General features: G+C 48.4%; 1 protein-coding gene across 3 annotated transcripts in view; it reads right to left on the reverse strand.

Annotated features, from left to right (window-relative positions):
* Nucleotides 1-18,618, reverse strand: part of LOC144277802 (adhesion G protein-coupled receptor E1-like) — a 29,567-nt gene extending 10,949 nt beyond the window's left edge. For all 3 annotated transcript variants that reach the window (XM_077838796.1, XM_077838795.1, XM_077838798.1), the window contains exons 1-9: nucleotides 18,542-18,618; nucleotides 16,577-16,654; nucleotides 10,032-11,261; nucleotides 8,348-8,424; nucleotides 7,905-7,994; nucleotides 7,188-7,371; nucleotides 6,093-6,209; nucleotides 4,992-5,191; nucleotides 3,582-3,752 (exon numbers count right to left, since the gene is read on the reverse strand). In XM_077838796.1, coding sequence (XP_077694922.1) covers nucleotides 3,582-3,752; nucleotides 4,992-5,191; nucleotides 6,093-6,209; nucleotides 7,188-7,371; nucleotides 7,905-7,994; nucleotides 8,348-8,424; nucleotides 10,032-11,261; nucleotides 16,577-16,654; nucleotides 18,542-18,572 — 2,178 coding nt within the window. In that variant the 5' untranslated portion in view covers nucleotides 18,573-18,618. The remainder of the gene's footprint in view (nucleotides 1-3,581; nucleotides 3,753-4,991; nucleotides 5,192-6,092; nucleotides 6,210-7,187; nucleotides 7,372-7,904; nucleotides 7,995-8,347; nucleotides 8,425-10,031; nucleotides 11,262-16,576; nucleotides 16,655-18,541) is intronic.
* Nucleotides 18,619-23,923: the final 5,305 nt, after the last annotated feature.

The raw sequence follows: 23,923 nt of genomic DNA on the forward strand, positions 1-23,923 counted from the left end.
TGGACCAGGCTGAGGTTGGTGGTAGGATGGAAATTGTTCCCCTCCAGAGTAGAGTCACCAGGCTGCAGCAGCTAGCTGTGTGAGCCTGCAGGAAGGGTCAGAACAGGGATAGGAAGAGGCAGAAGGGTGGACACTAAGCCCCAGCAGTGCCCCAAATTTTCAGGTGCCCTACACAGCCACATATGCAGCTACGTATGCCTAAGGACGGCCCTGAGTGGATCACAGAATAAATATGAGTGAACAGTGTAACGCTGTTGCAAAAAAAGCAAACATTCTGGGATGCATTAGCAGAAGTATTGTAAGCAAGACATGAGAAGTAATTGTTCCGCTCTATTCCACGCTGATTAGGCCTCAGCTGGAAAATTGTGTCCAGTTCTGGGCGCCAACTTTCAGGAAAGATGTGGATAAATCGGAGAAAGTCCAGAGAACAGCCACAAAAATGATTAAAGGTCTAGAAAACGTGACCTATGCGTGAAGAGTGAAAACAATGGGTTTGTCCAGTCTGGAGAAGAGAAGACTGAGAGGGGACATAATAACAGTTTTCAAATACATAAAAGTTTGTTACTAGGAGGAGAGAGAAAAATTGTTCTTAACCTCTGAGGATAGGACAAGAAGCAATGGGCTTAAATTGCAGCAAGGGCAGTTTAGGTTGGACATTAGGAAAAACTTCCTAACTGTCAGGGTGGTTAAGCACTGGAATAAAGTGCTTAGGGAGGTTGTGGAATCTCCATCATTATTTTTAAGAGCAGGTTGGACTAACAGCTGTCAGGGATGGTCTAGAAAATACTTAGTCCTGCCTTGAGTGCAGGGGACTGGACTAAATAACTTCTTGAGGTCCCTTCCAGTTCTATGATTCTATAGAATATGGGTGACCATTTATATGTGTAACAATATTACAAAATTTCAGTGAATCTTACCTTACCATGTAAGGTATCAGTCGAAAAGTTACGATTTGTAAGTATGAACATCTTGTTTATATGTATGTATCATCTTTGCATCGTGAGTTATAAATGTGTGATATGTCTGTGCTGTGTTTCTGGGTGACACACCCAGACAGATTGGCATCAGCACTATCCAATTTGTTTGATGGCCCATCAAGGGTAATCAGCTATACCTGTTGGGTCGCCCTCAAAGCTATATAAGTAGGATAGAATTATAATTATGTAGTAGTAGAAATAAAGATAGACAAAAGAGTATATAGGTATTGTAAAAAGGTATGAACATCAGCTCCGTGCCGTTGAATTTCACTCTGTAACAAATGCAAGGCCAAAGTGCTAATTATTTCAGGCTGATACAGGACAAAGAGTCTGTGCTGGAAAGTGATAAGAACTTTGAGGAAACAAATGCTGTTCTTTAAAACAACACCCTGATGCTCTTCCCCCGCAGGGGCTCCTTGTCATGCCTATGTAAATCTTGGTATCCAAAGAGGGAAAAATAGATAGTGGGATAAAACTTGTTAAATGAATCAAGAGTCATAGATTGTGTTAAGCAAAAGAATGAATGATGAGTGCATGGAATTGAGAGCCTGAAGCAGGAAAATAATTGGTTAATAAATGTTGCCAGCCTAATCCTAAGAATTTCAACCTTGATATCCGTGGGCCGAAGAATATGCAAAGTGGAGATAACCAGGTGACCCCTGGAGGGCGAACCAGAATCCACCCAAAACGCATCAAGGAAGAGCAAGAAGATAACACTTAGCCATCATGGAGCCGTCATGGATGTACCACCTGCTGATTGAGCTGATTGATGGTCATCTCAATTGTAAATTCAGCATGATGAAGCATCTTCCATAGACTTGTATTGAACCAGAGACCTATAAAAATTGGGTCCAGGGACTGTGTTCTTTGAGTCTGGTTCTACGACCACCCTCCAGGAGCATCGGATGCGCATCTGACAATGACTCGGCTCCACTTTCGTGTCCAGGCCACCTGGCCAGTGACTTGGCACGAGCAACATCTAGGCTGGTAACTATAACAACCTTTATGTAGAACCTGTGTGTGAATGTCTGTGTGTGTGATTGGATCTATATAGGTTTCAGAGTAACAGCCATGTTAGTCTGTATTCGCAAAAAGAATAGGAGTACTTGTGTCACCTTAGAGAGTAACCAATTTATTTGAGCATGAGCTTTCGTGAAAGCTCATGCTCAAATAAATTGGTTAGTCTCTAAGGTGCCACAAGTACTCCTTTTCTTTTTGGATCTATATAGAAATTGCATATAGGAATATTTTGTTGTATTTACAATAAACGTGGCAATTTGCCTTGTCCCTCTTACAAGATCCTGTTGGTATCATTTTTATTAGTGTAACATACCAGCGTTTCTCAAACGGGGGTCCGCGAGGACACTCCAGGGGGTCCGAAGACCCTGCTGACCAAGTCCTCCACCTCCCTCCCAGTGCCTTCTGCATGCCGGAGAACAGCTGTTCAGCAGCATGCAGGAGGCACTGGGACGGAGGAGAAGGAGTGGGCATGGGGGGCGCTCAGGGGAGGAGGCAGAAAGACACAGGGAAGAGGAGGAGCAGGAGTAGACAGGGGGCGGGAAGAGGTGGGGTGGGGCCTTAGAGGAATAGATGGAATGGGGGTGGGGCCTGGGTCTGAGCAGGGGGTTGGGGGTCTGCGAAAAATTTTAAATTAAAATGGTGGTCCTCAGGTTCCTAAAGTTTGAGAATCGCTGAGCTCTAGAATGAACGTATTGAGAGAAGCCAGGGGCTATGTCCAAGAGTCAGCAGGACATGTAGGGACATGCCTATGAACAGGAGACTCCAAGTACCTTTCCATGCCCATGTGCTGTGATCTTCTCTTTGGGACAGAGGAAGTACAAGCCACATGGAAAAGGATAGAAAAAGGCAGCTGCATCACCTCCATTTTGTCTTCAATCCTGCTTCTCACCTCTGGAGTAACTTCTCGACAGACTGAAGCTTTGAACAAAGGTCTGATAGACCCATCTCAGCTTTGGATGTGTTCCAGAGGGACTTTACAAGCCAGCAAACTCACCAACGCTGCTAAGAACCTGATATATGGACCTTGAAGTCATATGTATCAGATTGCTTTGATCATTTAACAACTCTCTTTCTTTTCTTTTCATTTATAATAAAAACCTTTAGTTTTAGATACTAAAGGATTGACTGGCAGCATGGTATTTTGGGTAAGAGCCAAACTGATATTGACCTGGCAATGTGGCTGCCCCTTGGGAGATCAGAAGAACATTTTGTTAACTGAATAGAGCTTTTAAGTAACTTCTCATTTTACTGGCCCTATCTGCTGATTGGGAGTCAGAGACTGGAATGCAATAAAGGGGGCTGTTTGATTTCTTTTTTTCAGCTTCTCAGTAACCAGTGTTGGGGATCTGGAGCACAGATTGTGACTGGTTGGTGATTCTAACTACACTGTTAACCAGCAGTTTTGGGGAAATCTGCTCTCCTTTTTGCAGCCTGCCGTGACCTTGGCATTTTCAGTGTGGGCTACTCTAGGCACCTCAGATCAAAACCCCACCCATCCTGTATGGCCACAGATTATACCCTGAGGTTCCTACTCAGCGGTCATTCAGGCAAAATTCCCACTGATTTTGTCTGACACTGAGATACCTCCACTCCGGTGTGACCCATCAGGAGTGCGAAGCTGGAGAGATGGTCACAGCTGCAGATGGTGTGAGTGCTGTTCGTCTGGAGACTTTTGCAGCCATCCTCAGCCCAGGTGCCTTTCCCAGCAATGAATTTCCAGTGAACGCAGCGAGTCTCTTCCTCCTCTTTCTTTGCCTGGAAACCAAAACACCCCATCATCGTCCTCACTGGGTCATGGGTAGAATACTGTTTCTTTTGTCACACGTTTCTAATAGACAATAATAAACCTGAAGTCACCAACGGCTTCATGACTCTCATTGTGCTGCACGTAACAGCCATTTGGGACTTCCCATTGGCAGTGGAAATACAAGCGAGATCCTCCCGCTCCAATAGCACAAGTCCCTGACCCCAGAGCTAAAGTGGTAATTCCCTTAACTCTGGGCACTGTGGGGTCTATGACACACAATTGTGAAGTTTTGATTTGAGCCGTTAAAAGGCATTCACACACCCGCCCACAAATACCCACATGCACTCTAGCAAGTTCATTACTTTCTCAAAGACGGCACCATCTCATGCCGTTTCCCTGAACTCTTCTATCTATAGGGCAGAGGTCCCCAAACTGTGGGGTGCGCCCCCCTTTGGAGGGAAATGACAGGTCCTGGGTCAGCCCCCATGGGGGGCAGAGAGGGAGCACCACCCAGCCCCTCCCCACCCTGAGCTCTGCTCTGGTCCCACCAGTAGTCGCATCCCTGACTTCCAGCCCCATGTCTGGCACCGTCCCCAGCTTCAGCATGGCTCCACTCCCAGCCCCAGCCTCTTGCAGCTCCATTCCCGGCCCAGGCTGGGGGAAGGGGCGGGGCTGGGAGTGGAGCCGCACCTCGCCATGGACTCAGCTGCTGGCCCCCACCGCAGCCTGCCTCCTGCTCCATTCCTGCTCCTAGCCTCAGCTCCCGGCTACGGCTCTGGCCCTGCTTCCAGACCCAGACCCACCACCAGCTGCAGTCCCAGCCTTGGCCCCCTTACCCCTGTCTGTGTCCTTTCCTCCTGCCCCCGAGCCATGGCCCCGCTCCCGGCCCTGGCTCAGGGGGAGGGCTGTGAATGGGGTAAGGGAGGGTGTGACCCTCAAAACTTTGGGGACCACTGCTATAGGGAATTGCCTTCCATTTATTCCTGCTCTAAGGGGTGAGCCAGGCACATTTGTTATTCCTGAGCATTTTACATGATTAATCATAATCAGGCCTGGCGTGAACCCTACGTAATGTCCTCCATCAAAACAGCCCCAGCATCAGGACTGAAGAAGCTCCCTCTATTTCTCAGATAACTGTTTCTCAGTCCAGAAAGGCAGCAGAACTCAAATGCCCTGCAGGAGACGCACCTTTCAAGTGACCAGCTGGAATCCCGGGCACACAGCAAAGTAAAAAGATCTACACTCACCTGTCTATGGTGCAGGGTGAAATTCACAGGTCTGGAGAGGTACATGGGCCTCCCATCTCCGATAGCCCCACTCACCACCCTGGAATTCAGGTGAAAATTCCTCATTTTCTCATCAGCCATTAGATCTCCCTCATCAAGTAATGTCGTGTTAATGATGGAGTCCAGGGTGGAGTAAGAAATAAAAGCAACAGCCCAAGGATCTGAAAACATGAAATGATGCCTCATCGTAGAGACAGGGACACTGAGACAAAGAAAGAGCAATCCAGGTGCCAAAGGTCACAGCGAGTCTGGGGCAGAGCTGGGAAAAGAACCCAGGAGTCCTGGCTAGCATTTTGAGCTTTAACCACTCGAATATGTTGCCTCCTCCCTCTTCTTCCACAGAAGCACTTCTGTGTTGGAAACATCTGGCGTGCACTATGGGAGTGTGATTCCTAAAGTGCACTAACGTACATTAAAGCACACTAGGGAACCTTTAGTGCACACTAGTAGGGTCTATACGGACCTATTAATGCACAGTTAGTTAGTGCTCTTTAGAAATCATACCCCCATACTGCACCTTATCCAGCTCGGTACACAGCCCTAGGTGAAAGGCACGGAGGTGAAGCCATAGTTTTTCTTGGTTAGGAGAGGCAGCGAGGTTGGTTAGTGAGGAGCTTTCCCTGGGGCTAAAGAATTAAGAACCAGTCCCAGTTACGTCATACTGGCCTGAAAATTGGAGTAAAATTGGTCAATATTATCCTGGTTCCATTCCAGGAAGTCACACACGTCAACCTGGGGCCTAGCTGGGCTCATCATCAGGACATCATGTGTTGGGCCAACGGATCTCTGATCTTTCCATTCTCTGGACCAATTCATATGCCCATCAAAGCTTCTCTCTCCTCCCTGCCCCACATGGGTTGGTTTTCATGCTGCGGGACAGCCAGGAATGAAGGGCTCTGCAGAGATCAACAGCCTGAGAAACACTGGCTCAGCCAACAAGGTCCACAGTAGTGTCAGGATAACAAAGGCAAGCAAGCCAGCGTGGGGCGAGAGGAAGGGGAGAACTAGGGCTGGGGTTTGGTGTCTAAAGGGGTGAGTGCCTGGGAAGCACCAAGATGGTACCTTCTGTGGCTGCTCTGGTGACGGCATTGCAGTGAATGTCCATTGTCTCCTCCTGACCTCTCAGCCTGAAGACCCCATCACAGCGACTTGCAGCTGGGATGAGGAGCGTCTCGATAGCTGTGGAGGGAAATGGCAACGCCTCTTGCTGCAAGGGCAAGGCAGGTTTGGAGCTCCACTATCTCTGAGTCCCACCACCCCTCCCCCTTCCTCCTCACCTCCATCTCTCTGCGTTTCCCTGAGCCCCTCTGGCTGACCTTCTGTGATCCATCATGCCTGCGCCCCCATGAAGATGCCACTGTGCCAAGAGGCAGAAGGCAACTTCTCCCTGCTGCCTCACCTCTGCGCTGTAGCAGGGGAAGCAGCAAGAAGGGGTATTGCTGGGGCAGGGAGTGAAAGGAGGAACTAATGGCAGCTGCCTGTGGCGACAGGAGATTGGCATTGCTTTTAAACCCCTCTCAGGCAGCTGCCATTGCTGCAAAGCCCCAGGGCTGGGTTTATGGGTGGTGGGTAGCATAGGCCGGGGAAGGCTGTGCCTCCCTAAACAGCCTGGCATGGCCCAGCCCATGCTTTGCCCCCAGGCTCCCTCCTGCCTGCTTCCAGTTCCCTTCCGACTCTTCCATGGCTGAGAGGCTGGGGCAGGCAGGCTGGGGCAGGCAGGTGCTCACAAGGCCCAGGGCTGGGGGCGCTGGGGCTGGGGCCATGCCACGTCACGCTGTCTGCCCATCTGCCCGGCGCTGGAGTTGGGGATGCTCCAGCTGCCCAGCACTCTAGGGCTGGGGGTGCTCTGGCTGCAGTAGCCATCTGACGCTCCGGGTCTGGGGTAGCGCGGGGTGCGAGGCAGGTTTCTCTGGGCTCTAGTGGAAGATGGGGGATGGAAGAGGAGGGGATAGGCCTTGGGCAGAGAGGGAGGGGCCTGGGGCTAGTTTCTCTCAATGGTTAACCTCTCTCAGTGGCTCATTCACCTGCCGCCCATGGCTGGGTTTTAAACCCTGAGGGAGGGGCAGTGAGGCTGCAGTGGTGTTCTGCACTGAAAAGAGTATAACCCCCATCTCACAGCTGCCACAAGGCGATGTGGGAGCCTCTCATCCTCCTCACCCATACACTCGGTTGTCACGTTCTGGGTCTTCTTCTCCGGAGACCGCAAAGCAACCGTCAGTGCAGCCAATTCCACACTCCGCAGGAGGAAGGTCACAGCGGAGGCCACGTCCCTCTTGCTCTCAGTCCCACCAGCACTGAGGAAGGAGCTATTCAGCAAGGAACCAAAGGGGCGAGCAACTTCCTGGGATTGGGAAAGGAAACACCCTGAGAAGGACGGAGGATTTCAGTGGTTCATGAGCCACATTCTTCAGACTCCCAGGGAAACAATGACCCTCTTAGGGACATACGGGTTCATAGTGACCTTCCCACTCAGAGGGACTGCACCATTCTCCAAGAGGGAGCCCTTTACTGAGCGAGTGAGGCTACTGAGGCTTGCTCAGGACTTCACAGTAAACTGAAGCCAGGGTACGTCTAACACCGTGTGTCATTCGCTCCTCATCCCTGGTCCCTTCAGTGTAGGTGCCAGAGAACATTACAACCAATCAGCAGACATCTCGGTTCTCTCTGTGTTGCCCCCGGAAGCAATTTGGATCTTCCTAGGAGCAGTGGGGACAGAACCCAGATCCCCTGCCACTTCAGCTAGAGATCATGCACATGCGCACACACCCCTTTTCTGAAGAGCAGCTACAATTTCCCCCAAAGTGAGAGGGCTATACCAATGCGCAGGGCATTTGGCCATAGAGCGCCCACCCACGTAGGGGCAGAACCTCTAACCTCCAGCGATGCTGCTCTGTCCTCTGCACACATGGTCTCCAAATTCACTAAGGTTGAATTCATGAAGGAGCAAAATTCACTGGTGTTGCCCTGCAGAACAATCAGAGGAAATGGGTTATTTCTACAAGCATGGAAAGGCCACCCAAAATTAAGGTAAATGGTTCCTCATCGTGATCTTGCTTTGACCTATGGTTGGCTGGCTGTCCCACTACAATGTCCACAGATTAAGACATGTTAAGGCTAAGTGTGCTGAAGCCCACGGACATGCTGATATTTCACATAGTATTGAAGGTTGAGTTTTCAAAAGCACTTTGTGTTGGACTGATTCTGCTCCCACTGAAGTCAGTGGTAAACCTTGGATAAACAGAGAATCCTCAGGCTCAAAGTTTTCTGTGTACTCTTTGTGAAAACCCTCAAAGCCCAAATAAACCCCTTACACGTACCTGCTGAAAGACATCTCTGCACTTCTTCAACTGCTCTCTTATCTGTTGAGTTTCAGTCTGGCATTTAAAGGTAACATCTAGCAACACAAAGAGAGGCACGGACAATTACATCAAGTCAACATCTGCAGGGCTAAGGTTTTCAAAAGTGTCTCGTGATTTCAGACATCTTAAAAGGGCCCTGACTTTCAAAAGTGCTGAGCACTCACCCTCTGAAAATCAGGCCCCTTTAAGGTGTCAGGTTGGGCAACCAAAATCACAAGGCGATTTTGAAAATCTTGGCCAAAGTGACACACCTAAGACCACACTCACACGGACTTTATGACAGAGCTGGAAATGGAAGCTTGATCAATTGAGTCCCAGCCTAACATTTTAGCCACAAAGGCCATCCTTTCTTCCTTCCAGAATACAAAGTTGATGATCTCCTGAAACCCAGCAGGTGTTTTCTCCCTTTAGCTCCATTGATCCCTTTAGCCCTGTCTGACAACTTTCAACTGAGTTTATAATCAGTTAGCAATACATTCAGCCCTAAAAGCCTGGTGTGTGTCCACACATCACCTGGTTAATACTCACTTAAGCTTTGTCTGTGTGTCTCATTGATCAGTGTGTCTTATGTGTCCTCTGGGGCTGCTCCACCAAAGGTCTGGTTCTGCTACAGCTCCTAGCTATGGGAGTTTGTCTCTTAGCTCAATCAGGAGTGGGTCATGGAGTTAAAAGGTCCTGGGTTTGATCCTTGGGGTTACCAAGATGACAGTTGTTACATCAATACTCAAGAAGTTTCCCTTCCCAAGAACTGTTCTAAGCCTGCTCTTGTACTTCTAAAAGGCCTGAGTCTCATCAAGGTATGTCTACACTAGGAACGCTAAAGTGGTGCAGCTGCAGCTGTGTCACTGTAGTGTAGACACTGACGATGGTGATGGAAGGGTTCTTCCATTGCTGTAGTAAATCCGCCTCTTAGAGGTGGTAGCTAGGACAAAAGAAGAAGTCTTCTATAGTCTTCCCCGGTGCAAGCACAGGAGTGGCATAAGTAAGAATCAGGCACAAAATTCCCTTGGGTACCCAGAGGGCATCACAACCAAGTGTAGGAGGAAAAGTGCAATGGTCCTTAAACCAATTCAGACCAGCTGGCGAGCAGCTGCCTAACTGCATGAGCTGGGCGGAAACTAGTTGAGTGCAGCTAGCAACACAGGTACAATCTTAGGCCTGGACTACGCCTAAAACTTAGGTAGATCTAGCTATGTCACTGAGCGGTGTGAAAAATTTACACCCCCTAAGAGACGTAGTTAAGGCGTCCAAAGCCCAGTGTCGACACCACTAGGTTGACAAAAGAATTCTTCCGTCAACCCAGATACCAGCTCTCGGCGGGGTGGATTAACTACAGCGACAGAAAAACCCCTTCCATCGCTGGACCAAGTGTCTACACGACAGTGCTTCAGAGGCACATCTGCAGCGCCGTACCTGCTGCTGTAGCTTCTGTAGTATGGACATACCCTGAGTAACTGTGGCTAGTGGTGGCCTAGGATGGCATGCTGGGCCAAATTCTCAGCTGGTGTAACTCAATGGAGCCCCATCAAAATCAACAGACTTTACACCAGGCCCATGGTTGCCTCCCTGGTTGTGACACTGTTTTCTTTGCAGCATGCACAGAAAACGTGGTCAAAATAGATTTAAAACCCAGGCTACTCACCCTTCCTGCAGGAACCCGGAATCCCATAGCTGTCCATGGCAGCAGTGCCAACACTCAGGAGTGCGAATGGAGAACTGGCATGTTCCACAGCATGGGATCTCATGGCAGGTCCAAGCGTATGCATGCCCCAAACGAACTCAGTGCCGGGGACTCGGTTCCACTCCACATCCCTTAGAGGCTGATTGTCTAAGATGATGGCGCCAGTCTCTGATGTATTGGCCACCATCAAGGCAAAGTTCTCAAAGCCCTCCTGCTCATTTATAGAATACATCAGGCAGTAACTGGCAACATCTGGAACATTCATCAGGAAGGCGTGGGAGGAATTAGGGATAGCTGCGCCCAGGCTGTAGAACACCACCTGGATGCCCACGTTAGCAGAGATGTAGACTGGGATTGAGGGCTTGACAGGAAGTTGGAGTGCATTGCCTCCTGTTAGAGTAACATTCTCTTGCTTGTCCCCTCGTTGATACAACACAGTCGTGCTCTGGGAAGCAGTGATATAGACTATGTCATCTACTTTCTGCCAGGGTAAGGGAGGAATGATGTATGTTGTACCCCAGCTGCAGACTGGTAGGAGCTGCTCAAAGACGTGGTTGCATTTTGTGCTATTACAAAAACACACCTGGCCAACCAAGACGGCCACTGGCTTTTCTGAGACAATCCTGGTGCCAGACAGATCTTCTATGCCTTGTAACTGGATGCCTTGGAAACTGGGGAGCTTAATTCCCAGTTTGTTGCCAGTGGAGTAGACCTGTGTTAGGTAATGTAACTTGCCTTTCACATGGACGTCCACGGAGTTGGGCTCCTGGTACGTTATAATAGAGAACTCTGGATAACTCTTGAAGGATTCCGTGAAGGGAGTCACTACGTAGTGTTCATTTCCCAAGCTGGAGACAGGATACAGCACAGTGGTCTCAGGGCTCACATGTTTGTTGCTGACAGACACTACCGAGATATCTTTGTCAGCCTTGACTAGGACCACCTTGGAGAACTTGGTACTGCCCTTAACTCCCACTGACTCTGGTAGCCTGACCGGCACCATCTCTCCCTGATTTACCATAGTCTTATTCTCAAACTTTGCCCCATCACCCGTGTAATTGGAGATGGAAACAGACACTGAAGTGAAGGCAAAGTAACCAGTAATTTGCACTTCAAATTGACTCGAGTTCCCACAGTCCTCCATGTAGGAGGTGATGAATTCTCTTCCCAGAGTCTCAGTCTGACATGTGCCTGCAAGGAAAAATAGCAATAAAATGTTAGAGGTGGAGAGAGACACTGTCAAGAGGTGGATAGAGTAAAAGGGACTGGATCAACTTTGTTCAGGCCAAAAATTAAGGCCCAGTAAAAAAGAAAAGGAGCTTGAAAATCTTAATGCAGCTTAATGCAAATTTTCCCCATTATATTTTTAATCTAAATGAAAATAATTTTTATCAATAGTAAACATTATTTTAAATAATAAACAAGCACAACTTAGACAGAATCCTGGATCCAAACACTCATGGAAACACAGAAAAATGTCAGATCCAGATGCACACTTAATGATTTGGACTCAGTTCTAAGAATAATTGTTTGCCCTCCCCTAGCACCTCCTGTCTAAGCTCAAAACACTTTAAAAAATTCTCAGTCCCACCAGGAGATGGGTCAATATTACTGTCCCCATTGCACTGAGGGGGAAATTAAGGCACAGAGAGGGTTAGGAGCTTGCTCAAAGTAACCCCACAAATCAGCAGTAGAATAAGAATAGAACCCAGGTTTCCTGACTCTCAGTCTCTTGTGCTCTGAGCATTAAAACCTACAACCCTTCCCAGCGTTGGGAATAGAACCTTAGTCTGTTGTGTTGAGAAGGGTAGGTGCCTTGGACCTATTGGGGTACAGTAGTAATAAAACCCCTTTGTACTATTACAACATTAAACACATACGTGTGGTTTGGGGTCTTGTGTCAAATTATCACTGGCACGGTCTCCTTTTGTAACCACCACTGTTAAATATATATATATATATATATATACACACACACAGAAAGAGAGAGAGAGAATTCTTTATTAAACACACATAAGAAACAGATAAATAAAATTACGATTTAAAAAGTTAAATAAAACTTTAATTTAATAAGTTTCCTTTATTTCTCTTTTAATTATATAGGACCAGATCTTCAAATAGTGTAAATCAGTGTAGCACCACTGACTAAAAACAGACCTTTGCTGATTTACAAAACATGAGGATTCTGCCCATTACCCCCCAGCTGACATCCCACTTGGCTCTTTATAGAGAGATCCAGAAACATCATATCCCTCAATAAACATTTTATCCTCACTCCCAGAGCTCTCTCTCTGCCCTGAGTGGAAAGAAAATTAAGGCCAAATGTATTATAGCTTCTCAAATTTCCACTAGCTGAGAATCTGACTGTCTAGCTTCAGGCCCTTTAATACGATCAGTGAGGGGAGATATTGTGAAATGCTGGGACTCCTTCTCCTGTCCCTTACACCATATGACCGCCATTGATTTCAGTGCATTTCTCCTGATTTACATTGATGTACATGAGAAGAGAATGAGGCCCATCATTCTTAGCCTGAATGAGAGCTGGCGGCAGGGCTGGATTTAGGGGCAGGTGACCCAGGCAACCACCGGTGGCGCCAGGTTTGGGGGGCACCGGGCTCGGGGTGCTGTTTTGGTTGTTAGCGACAAAAGGGAAAACAGAATGTTTGAAGTAAAATGTTTCAGGTATTCCATATATGGATTCATTTTTCACTAGCCTCCTAGAATGTTCTGGACCTTTATAGGATCTCATGGAACCTTCCAGATTTTCTGAGAACTACATTTTCCTCCAGCCTCCTAGATTGTTGTCAGCCATGCCCTTGCGACTATACACGGAGCAGGGCAGCACCAAGGGTTGGCAACTTTCTGATTGCACAAAACCAAACACCCTGGCCCCTGCCCCCTTCCCCAAGCCCCGCCACTTCCCCAAGGCCCTGCTCTCCACTCATTCCAGCCTCCCTCCCTCCATTGGTCGCTCTCTGCCTCCCTCCCTCACTTTCACTAGGCTGGGGCAGAGGGTCGAGTTGTGGGAGGGGGTGAGAGCTCTATCTGGGGGTGCAGGCTCTGGGATGGAGTTTGGGTATGGGGGGGGTTCCAACCTGGGGCAAGGATTTGGGATGCAGGTGAGGGTGCAGGGTCTGGGAGGGAATTAGGGTGCAGAATTGGGTTCTGACCTGCGGCAGGGAGTTGGAGTGCAGGTAGGGGTGCGGGGTCTGGGAGGGGGTTTGGGTGCAGGATGCGGTTCCAACCTAGGGTAGTGGGTTCAGGGTAGGGGCTCTGGCTGGGCGGCGCTTACCTCAGGCAGCTCCCAGTCGGTGGCGCAGCAGGGTTAAGGCAGGCTCCCTTCCTGCCCTGGCTCCACACTTCTCCCAGAAGTGGCCAGCATGTTCTGCCCCCTGGCAGAGGTGCAGCCAGGTGGCTCTGTGCAGTGTGCACTGCCCATGCCCACAGGCGCTGCCTCCACAGCTCCCATTGGCCACAGTTCCCAGCCAATGGGAGCTGCAGAGCTGGCCCTGGGAGCAGCGGCAGCACTTGGAGCTTCTCTGATCACCGCTGAGCCTAGGGGCCGGACATGCTGGCTGCTTCCAGGGAGCTACGTAAAGCCAGGGCAGGCAGGGAGCCTGCCATAGCCTCACTGCACCACTGACCTGACTTTTAATAGCCCGGTGAGTGGTGCTGTCTGGAGCCGCCAGGGCCCATTTTCGACTGGGCGTTTCAGTTGAAAACCGGATGCCTGGCAAACCTAGTATCAACCGTTAATCTCATGAGACAGGGATAAATCATGCATACAAATCATGCATCAAAGTCATGAAATGGACTACAAATGCAATCAAAGATAAGGTATATAAAGGTTTACAAATGGAAGGGGGTGCACACCATTTGGTCTAGGGCCGGCCCTTGCTGCTGGTCCTCAATGCCTCTCAGGATTTGGCTCCATTTGTAGGATCATAGAATCATAGAATATTAGGGTTGGAAGAGTTGGTCATCTAGACCAGTGCTACTCAAAGTGGTGGTCCGCGGACCGGCACTGGTCTGCAAGCCATCAGCTGCCGGTCTGCGCACACATTGGAAAAAAAAATTGCCGGTCCCCCACATCGGATAGCTTGAGAAGCACTGGGCTAGACCAATCCCCTGCTCAAAGCAGGACCAACACCAACTAAACTATCCCAGCCAGGGCTTGTCAAGCCAGGCCTTAAAAACCTCTAAGGAGGGAGATTCCACCACCTCCCTAGGGAACCCATTCCAGTGCTTCACCACCCTCCTGGTGAAATAGTGTTTCCTAACATCCAACATACACCTCCCCCACTGCAACTTGAGACTATTGCTCCTTTTCCTGTCATCTGCCATCACTGAGAACAGCCGAGCTCCATCCTCTTTGGAACCCCCCTTCAAGTAGTTGAAGGCTGCTATCAAATCCCGCCCCCCCACTCTTCTCTTCTACAGACTAAATTAACCCCAGTTCCCTCAGCCTCTCCTCGTAAGTCATGTGCCCCAGCCGCCTAATCATTTTCATTGCCCTGCACTCAACTCTCTTCAATGTGTCCACATCCCTTCTGTAGTGGGGGGACCAAAACTGTTTGCAATACTCCAAGTGTTATTCCTTGACTTTAGCAAAGTTTTTGACACGGTATCGCACAGTATTCTTGCCAGCAAGTTAAAGAAGTATGGGCTGGATGAATGGACTATAAGGTGGATAGAAAGCTGGCTAGATCCTTGGGCTCAACAAGTAGTGATAAATGGCTCCAAGTCTAGCTGGCAGCCGGTATCAAGCGGAGTGCCCCAAGAGTCGGTCCTGGGGCTGGTTTTGTTCAATATCTTCATTAACGATCTGGAGGATGGCGTGGATTGCACCCTCAGCAAGTTTGCAGATGACACTAAACTGGGAGGAGTGGTAGATACGCTGGAGGATAGGGATAGGATACAGAGGGATCTAGACAAAATAGAGGATTGGGCCAAAAAAAATCTGATGAGGTTCAACAAGGAAAAGTGCAGAGTCCTGCACTTAGGACGGAAGAATCCCATGCACCGCTACAGACTAGGGCCTGAGCGGCTAGGAAGCAGTTCTGCAGAAAAGAACTGAGGGGTTACGGTGGATGAGAAGCTTTATACGAGTCAACATTGTGCCCTTGTTGCCAAGAAGGCTAACAGCATTTTGGGCTGTATAAGTAGGAGCACTGCCAGCAGATAGAGGGACATAATCGTTCCCCTCAATTCGGCATTGGTGAGACCTCATCTGGAGTACTGTGTCCAGTTTTGGACCCCACACTACAAGAAGGATGTCGAAAAATTGGAAAGAGTCCAGCGGAGGGCAACAAAGATGATTAGGGGGCTGGAGCACGTGATTTATGAGGAGAGGCTGAGGGAACTGGGATTATTTAGTCTACAGAAGAGAAGAACGAGGGGGGATTTGCTTTCAACTACCTGAAAGAGGGTTCCAAAGAGGATGGATCTAGACTGTTCTCAGTGGTACCAGATGACAGAATGAGGAGTAGTGGTCTCAGGTTGCAGTCGGGGAGGTGTAGGTTGGATATTAGGAAACACTGTTTCACTAGGAGAATGGTGAAGCACTGCAATGCGTTACCTAGGGAGGTGGTGGAATCTCCTTCCTTAGAGATTTTTAAGGGTCAGGCTTGACAAAGCCTTGGCTGGGATGATTTAGTTGGGGATTGGTCCTGCTTTGAGCAGGAGGTTGGACTAGATGACCTCCTGAGGTCCCTTCCAACCCTGATATTCTATGATTCTATCTGTGGCCTCAACAGTGCTGAATAGAGGGGAATAATCACTTCGCTCAATCTGCTGGCACTGCTCCCACTAATACAGCCCAATGTGCCACTGGCCTTCTTGGCAATAAGAATTTCCCCGCGCTTCTAGTTTCTACATGAAATTGATCAGGATCCCTCCCAATTTTCATTTGCAATTCTGTAATACTCACAGCTCCTTAAAGAGGAAGCTGCCAAAATGACAGATCCAGAGTTACTGCTACTTCATTCTCTCTCGCTCCTTTCTGACAGACTTCCAGGAACTGCAGTCCAGTATAGGAAGTCACCAGCTACCGCTTTCTGGGCCCACCTCTGGCTTTTCAGTATGGCCTAGTGACACTATTAAAAGACCTCTCTGTGGGACATGGAAGCAGAAAGAGGTTCTTGTCCACCATGGGACAGAGTGTGAGCAGACTAAAACTAGAATACCCTAAGGAGTGACAGAGGGAGAAAGAGGGAGTGAATGAATAAATGAACACAGAGAAGGAGGAATTATCCCTGACACCCAATCTTCCCTGTTCTCAAAATTCTGGGTTTTCCCTTCAGGGTCTGTTTAGAACCTGAGGTGGACCCACCCCTCTGGGCATTCCGCTGCGCCTAATGACCCAGATGCAGTGAACCCCCACATTAGAGTCCAGAGAATGCTGCTGAGAGCTGCCAAGCCAATACCAGCTTCATGGCAGACACTCTATATGATACTCACTTATTATGGGCACAGAAACGTTACACAAGGCATTATGTTTCACTAACCTGAGAATTTACCAATTCTGTTTGTCATCTGGGCGCTTGCTGGTGGTAGAAACCAGAACAGTCCAAGGAGGAAAAACACTTGAGAGAAGATGAACAAAATTTGTTTAAAATCTAAGCTATGGCAATAAACAACACAGGGAGACATTACTAAATAAAGGAGTCTAAGCACCTTTGTATGAGTCTGACCCTAATCTCAGTTACACTGGTGTCAATTTGGAATGACTCCATTGATTTACTTTTATTGGCGTAATCCTGAATTTATCCTGGGATTTAGGAGATCAGAAATAGGATCAGGGCATTGGACCTCATTGATGTGGGGAGAATGGAAGGTAGACACTGGATTTTTCCATTCTAGTCTCATCCTCTGATGCCCTGTAGGAGGCAGCTGGGAGGCTGGAGTCTGAGTAGCTTCTCAATGGCCTGAGGCAGGGTGTCATGGAGTCACAGGGTCTGGTCTATGCCACAGCCTGTAACCAGTCCCTTTGGAGAGATCCCTGTAGTGTGCTGGGCCCCAAGGATCTACACAGTTCCACAGGGGCAGACCCGTGGCCTCCAAAACTAGGCCTTTGGGTGCCAGCAATCCCCATCATTTTCCATGGCTCCCAGTAGTAAGACCAGCAGAGCCAGACTCCAGTGCGAGGTTTGTTCTTTACTCCTTCAGGGAACAATGCTCTCAGTGAGTATTTTCAGTAATGCCAGGCAGCCTTTTCAAAACAAGCTAAGAATGTATTAGCCACCTGGGCTACAGAATCCAACAGTCCTTACTGTAGCATAGAGAGGCACAGGTTAAGACATGGGCCATGCTGACCAATGCCAGGGCTCCCATGAGTCAGGCTGCTGTAGGAACAAACCATCTTGGTGCTCTCTCACCGTTTCTTTTCCTTTAGTTCCAGGTGTGTTTCCTGTGTCTCTGAAAGCTCAGCTCTAAACCCAGCCACCTGTCACCTTTCCCCTTTGTTCTCCCGCTCAGTGCATTTGGTTTGCTGCCCTGCAAGCCTCCAGGAAATCTCCTTCCTCTCAGCTGTTGGTCACAAGGAGTGAATGTCCTGGCCACTGGGGTTTCCGCTGTCTTTTCCAGACCCTCCATTCACAGGTGTAAATTTTCTTTACTTAGTTTGTTAATGACTCTTGTCTCCAGCCAGACTGTTGAGTCAAATACCACATCATATCCCTTTACGCTCAATGCACAGAAATGCAAAGGCCGGAGGGAAACTGAAGCATGCACAGGAATCATAAATCATTACCAAAATTCACACAATCACCACACAGGGCTTTCCCCCTTTGCCCTTGTCATTTGGGTTCTGTCAGATATAACCTTCTCCCATCTGTTCCTCATGGGTCAGCATGTCCAATGCTCAGCAAGGAAACAAACACACGCCCTAGAGAGGGGCAAGATGCACCATAAGTTTGCAGGAGAGCATGTATCTTGCTAATCTGTTTAGCCAAGAGTTGGTGCTGCAGCTGCTCTGTCCACCTGTGAAGCCCAGCTGGTAACAGAATGTACATCTACACCGCGCAGCAGACTGCAGCAGCAGGGCTCAGAACCCAGCTCGACAGACTCGGGCTCGGGCTCCTGTGCTAAAAGTAGCTGAGTACACAGAGCTTCTAAGTTGCGGGTGGCTTGGACTGGAGGTCAGGCTCTGAAGTCTGGGGAAAGGAATGGGCCTCAGCTGGTCCAAACCACAACTTAAAAGTGCTGACTACACCACTCTTTTTATCATGGTAGCAAAAGCCTGAGTCTGTCAAGGTGGGCTTGGAGGGTCCCTGCCACAGGCTGTGTAGATGTACCCTGATAGGCCAGGGAACCTCTGAAGTATTTCAGGACAGAACCCTTCTAACTTCCCCTCCCTGGCATCTCCAATAAGTTGCCAGCTGGCTACTCCCAGCTATTCAGCGGATAGTGGCTTGCCTGCCACACTCTCCCATACACCACGGCTCTGTCATCACTAACTCGGTTCTACTTACTTGGAGGAAACGCGAAGCCTCGGTGTGCCATGGCTGCTCAGAAGACAAGCTCTGGGATTCTGACCCTGGCACCTTCCTTATTAACCCGAAACAAACCCACAAGCAGAACTGACACAAACTCGCTCACAGCAACTTCCTCTTTAGTCCCCTTATCTCTGGTGTCTGGAAACAGAGTCTATGGGCCAAGTTCACCTCACGGAAGTCAGCAGCTGATCCCACTAAGGGGACGGGCCCTTTATTATTTATTATCTTCCCCAACCCCTGAAGTGTGCTAGGTGCCTGTCACGGAGTCCCCGGGCGATGCTCTGGAACTGCTCTCTACGAAACCAGTCAGGACTCTGGGGAAGTCTCCTTTCTGGGAGCAGACTGTCTTCAGGACACACAGCTCACACAGCTTCCACCTTCCTGGGTCTGACCTCGGAGCATTCAGCATCCTCTGCCCCTCCGTGCGCTTCCCACAGCGACTCCGCCCAGGCGGGGCTCCTGGGGAAGCCAGAGGGTCAACTCCACAGTCAGACGTGACTCTCAGCCACCAGTAAAACAGAGGTTTATTAGACGACAGGAACATAATCTAAACAGAGCTTGTAGGTGCAGAGAACAAGGACCCCTCAGCTGGGTCCATTTTGGGGTGCAGTGAGCCAGACAACCACGTCTGCCCTTCACTCCATGTCCCCAGCCAGGCCCAAACTGAAACTCTCTCCCCCTCCTCCTCTGGGCTTTGTCCCTTTCCCGGGCCAGGAGGTCACCTGATCTCTTTATCTCCGACCCTTTAGCTCTCACCTTGCAGGGGGGAAGGGCCCAGGCCACCAGTTGCCAGGAAACAGGGTGTGGGCCATTCTCTGTGTCCAGACCCTGCACACACCTGCCCTCCAGGGCTCTGCAATGATCATACACCCTTATCCCACCACCTAGATACTTAAGAACTGCATAGGGGAAACTGAGGCACCCCCACAATATTCAGAGGAAACGTTAAGAACAGTCCCGCTTCATCACAGTGCCCTCACAGGCCAACAGGGAATCAGACAGTCCTTATGCTGCATATCCCTTAGCTAAAAGGGTACAAGGCTCATGCTTTCAGTGCAGAAGATTCTAGGTACAATCCCTGCTGATGACCCACAGTAGAATGTGTCTTAGGAGAGGGCCCAGAGGAGGGAACTGGGGAAGGAATAATGGGGGTACAGGAATGTCTCCTCACTAGTCACTCGGCGCAGGATGCCCAGGACACTAGGAGGGTGGCTGGGTCAGGATCTATGCACCCAGGCACTCAGTCTGTGACCCAGGTTTTGACAAGGAGCCTCCTGGAGGGGAGCAGTCACACAGCTGACTTCTCAGGGACAGAGAAAGGGGTGGCGGAGGGTACCCCAATCCAGGTCCCTGTTCTTCAGGATGCTATTTCTGATAAGTTTTTGGAAAGTAACCGTGTCTCTTTAAATCAAGATGCAGCTCCAATGCCTGTGATAACTGAGGAGTTGGGACCAGGAAATTGCCAGCGGGTAGTTTGCCAGAATACAAATGACCCAACTGACAGAGAAGGGGGTGTTTTCCCCCAGGCTGGTGAGAGACAGGGAGCAGTTACGGGAAGGTTGCTGGGAGAAGGTGAATCTGATCGAAGGGTAAACACACCTCGCCCAGAGAGCCCTGATCACAGCCCACTAGGGGGCAGGGAAGGACTCAGTGCTGGGAGGAGGAAACACTGGCTAACCCCAAAAGGGGAGCTGGATTTTCTACCTATGTACAGTCCTGGGATTGGGAGACCACTCCCCAAAGGGCCAGCCAATGTGCAGGATCCCCCTGAACACCTATCTTGCCAGACTCTGAGGCACCAAAATTCCAGAAACATGATTATATTAAGAGCCCACACAGAGGGGAATGCTGGAGGGAAAGAAAAGCCAGTGACTGATTACATTGGAGAGAGTCAAAGGACAGCATGAGTAATGAACAAACTAACCTTACACTACGCTACCTGAAAAGAGGGTGTGATATCATAAAGATACTGGTAAACGTACATCTGAGATAAATATTTTGGTATTAATGTTAAGTTTTAGGATAAAAATTTTGACATGGATGTTAAACCTTATGATAATGCTACTTTTCAATTAATACCTCTAAACAGGTTTAAAGCTTATCACAGCAGAGAAACCATAAAAAACCTGGTTTGCTGTGTGTGAATGAGGAAACTGAGGCACGCCGCCTGATGGCCTTGATGGCTGGGTGCCAAGAGAACAATAACACAAACTACCTTTGAGCTCGTCAGTGACTAACCCTCTTGCAGTAAGCTAATGGGGGAGGTGTGACGTTCTGTACCTCGGGGGAACACCCTGCACCTCCATGTTCATCCTTATAATATGACTGTGTGGTATCCAATGCAAAGTATGTCATATTGGGAATCTTCGGAAGGCTCATGATGCTATATAGTGATGTTATAGTAATTGTTGTTACAGTAATGGTATAGTAATGTTATGGGCTGTAAATTCATATATATAGTTATGAGGATGACAGTGTGTCCTCATGGCTTAAAATAGGCCCAGGCAAAACTCTCCAAGAGCAGAGGGGCAGTTCACACCTCATCAGGGCATGTATGGGACAAACCCAGCCCAGCCTCAAAGGAACAAAGGACACTTGCCTAGGCAGCAACAAAGGGTCTGTTGGACTCTTGAGTGAGTCACCCCACTTCCTTTGGTCAGTTTGGGACTGCGATGAGGTAATGCTCACCTGAGTCTGAAAGAGGGGGGCAAAGCCAAGAGGGAAGAAAGAACATGATAAAAGGGAGAGATGTTTGCCATGGTCTTCCTCTCTCTTCCACCTCCATCTACAGACATCACCACCAAGTGACTGAAGCACTGATCAAAGCGGAGAGCCTGGCTGAAGGCAACCAGCCAGCCCATGGTGAGCAGCAGCTAAATATGTAAGGACACTGAAAGTGTTAAGATCAGCTTAGAATGTGTTTTGTTTCTATTTCATTTGACCAAATCCAACTTGTTTTGCTTTGACTTATAATCACTTAAAATCTATCTTTGTAGTTAATAAATCTCTTTGTTTATTCTACTGAAGCAGTGTGTTTGGTTTGAAGCATGTCAGAGACTCTCCTTGGAATAACAAGCCTGGTGCATATCAATTTCTTTGTTGCACTGACGAATTTATATAAGCTTGCAGCGTCCAGCAGGCATAACTGGACACTGCAAGACAGAGGTTCCTAGGTTTGTGTCTGGGACCGGAGATATTGGCTAGTGTCATTCGGTTGCACAATCCAAGGAGCAGCTTATATGCCAGAGGCTGTGTGTGAACAGCCCAAGAGTGGGGGTTCTCACAGCAGAGCAGGGTAAGGCTGGCTCCTAGAGTCAAAGAATTGGACTGATCTAGCAGATCACCGGTCCAGATAACACCAGAGGGGAACATCACAGTGGGGCAGAGAGCAGGGTTGTATGTGCAGCTTGTTACTCCAAGTAGAGTTCACACTTTAAGCACCGATATTTGTGATTTTAACTGAGTCTTAAGTGCACTGGCTAAAAACAGTCAGGAGGAGGTCACAATTTTGTTATTTTCTGTTTGTTTATTTCGGGAAAGGGAAATAAGCACAAGAAAGCAGAAATATGACTACCAGTGAGGCAGCTAAAAAACTAGATCTGGCCAGACTGGAAGCGGAAGAGAAGGCAAAGGACTGCGAGTTTCAAATGTGGCAGGCAGAAATGAGGCTCAAAGAAGCAACTGCAGCCAGGGAAACTATGGAAGCAGAGGCAGCCAGGAAGGCAGAGGAGATTACACACAGAAGGGCCATAGAAGAAAAAGAGAAAGAGAGGGAAGAAAGAGAAAGAGAGTGGGAAGAAAGAGAACAGAGGGAGAGAGAGAGAGAGCGAAAACACCAACTGGACCTGCTAGAGAAGCAGAACCAGAACCCCCCGACCCCAACAACTCTCATCACTCCAAAAATCCACAAATGGGAACTCTTATGTCTTGCATACAGGATGATATTGCTGAATATCTGACTACCTTTGAAAGGCTGTGTGTAATACATGAAATAATAAGAGAGTTCCTACCCTGATTGCGAAATTAACTGGTAAAGCTCGAAGTGTATTCAATGGAATGCCTATTGAAGATGCTTTAGACTACTGTAAATTTAAAGATACTGTTTTGCGAAGATTTCAGATTACCCCTGAAACATATAGAGTTACATTTAGGAATCTTAAGAGGGATATTGGGACGAGTAATGGGGAATATGTAAACAAAATGAAAGATTTGTTGGGGAAATGGGTGAGGGGTAAAGAGGTGGCAAGTTTTCAAGGAATGCTTGATCTTGTTGCTCAAGAGCATTTCTTAAGCATATATAAGGCTGAAGTAAACCAGTGTCTATGGGACGAAGATGTCAAGTCTGTGGATGAGATGGCTCTTTTAGCTGATGCCTTCGAACAGACTCAGGCGTCTATTGACGGCAGGCCACAGAAAGAGGGGTTTAAAACTGGTGGGAAGGGAGGATCCCATTTTGCCCCTGGGAAGAGAGAAGGGGCTTGGGAGCCTAAATGAGTTATAGAATCTGGCCCTAAATTAACTTTGCCTGTTTGAAAATTTCCCCCAAATGGATTGCAATTCCCTTGAATAAAAACAACAAGGAGTCCTTGTGTCACCTTAGGGACTAATGCATTTATTTGGGCATAAGCTTTCATGTATCTGATGCACCTGATGAAGTGGGTTATAGCCCACGAAAGCTTATGTTGAAGTAAATCTGTTAGTGTCTAAGGTGCCACAAGGACTCCTTGTTGTTTTTGCTGATACAGACTAAAACCGCTACCCCTCTGAAATCAATTCCCTTGAATATAGTCATGGTTCAACATTATCCATGGAATAATTTTGCTGAATGACTTATTCGATGTTCAGTTCTCAAGCTGTTTTAATTGATTGCTTAAGTCACCCAGTCTTATTTCAAACTCTTAAATTCTGGTGCCTAAGTCCCCTACAGTTACTATTTTGATAGTCACTTCCCACTAAAGCTGTGTGGGGTGGGGAAGATGCAACAACAAAATTGTTGAAAAATTGTCTGTACTTATTCAATGAAATTTTGAAATATAAAAAATTTCAGCCAGCTACATAGTTGCTCAAAAACTATAAAAACTTTGACATTTTTCCTCCCTACATTCTCCCCCGTCCCCCTTTTGTTGAAATTCAAAATGTTCTTGATTCTTTCCCCACTCCTTTTTTTGGTTAAAGTTTACGGTTTCAATGCATTTGTGATAAATGAAGGGCGGGGGGGGGGGAGCTCTCTTTTATGGACACCCAGCCAGCCAATTAGCTAAAAAGTCCCTTTTGGTGGCTGTTCTCTGCTTGCTTTACCTGTAAAGGGTTAACAAAGTCCCCCAGGTGAAGAAACGGGAGTGGGCACCTGACCAAAAG

This window comes from Eretmochelys imbricata, chromosome 20, assembly GCF_965152235.1.
Source record: "Eretmochelys imbricata isolate rEreImb1 chromosome 20, rEreImb1.hap1, whole genome shotgun sequence".
Classification (NCBI taxonomy): Eukaryota; Metazoa; Chordata; order Testudines; family Cheloniidae; genus Eretmochelys; species Eretmochelys imbricata.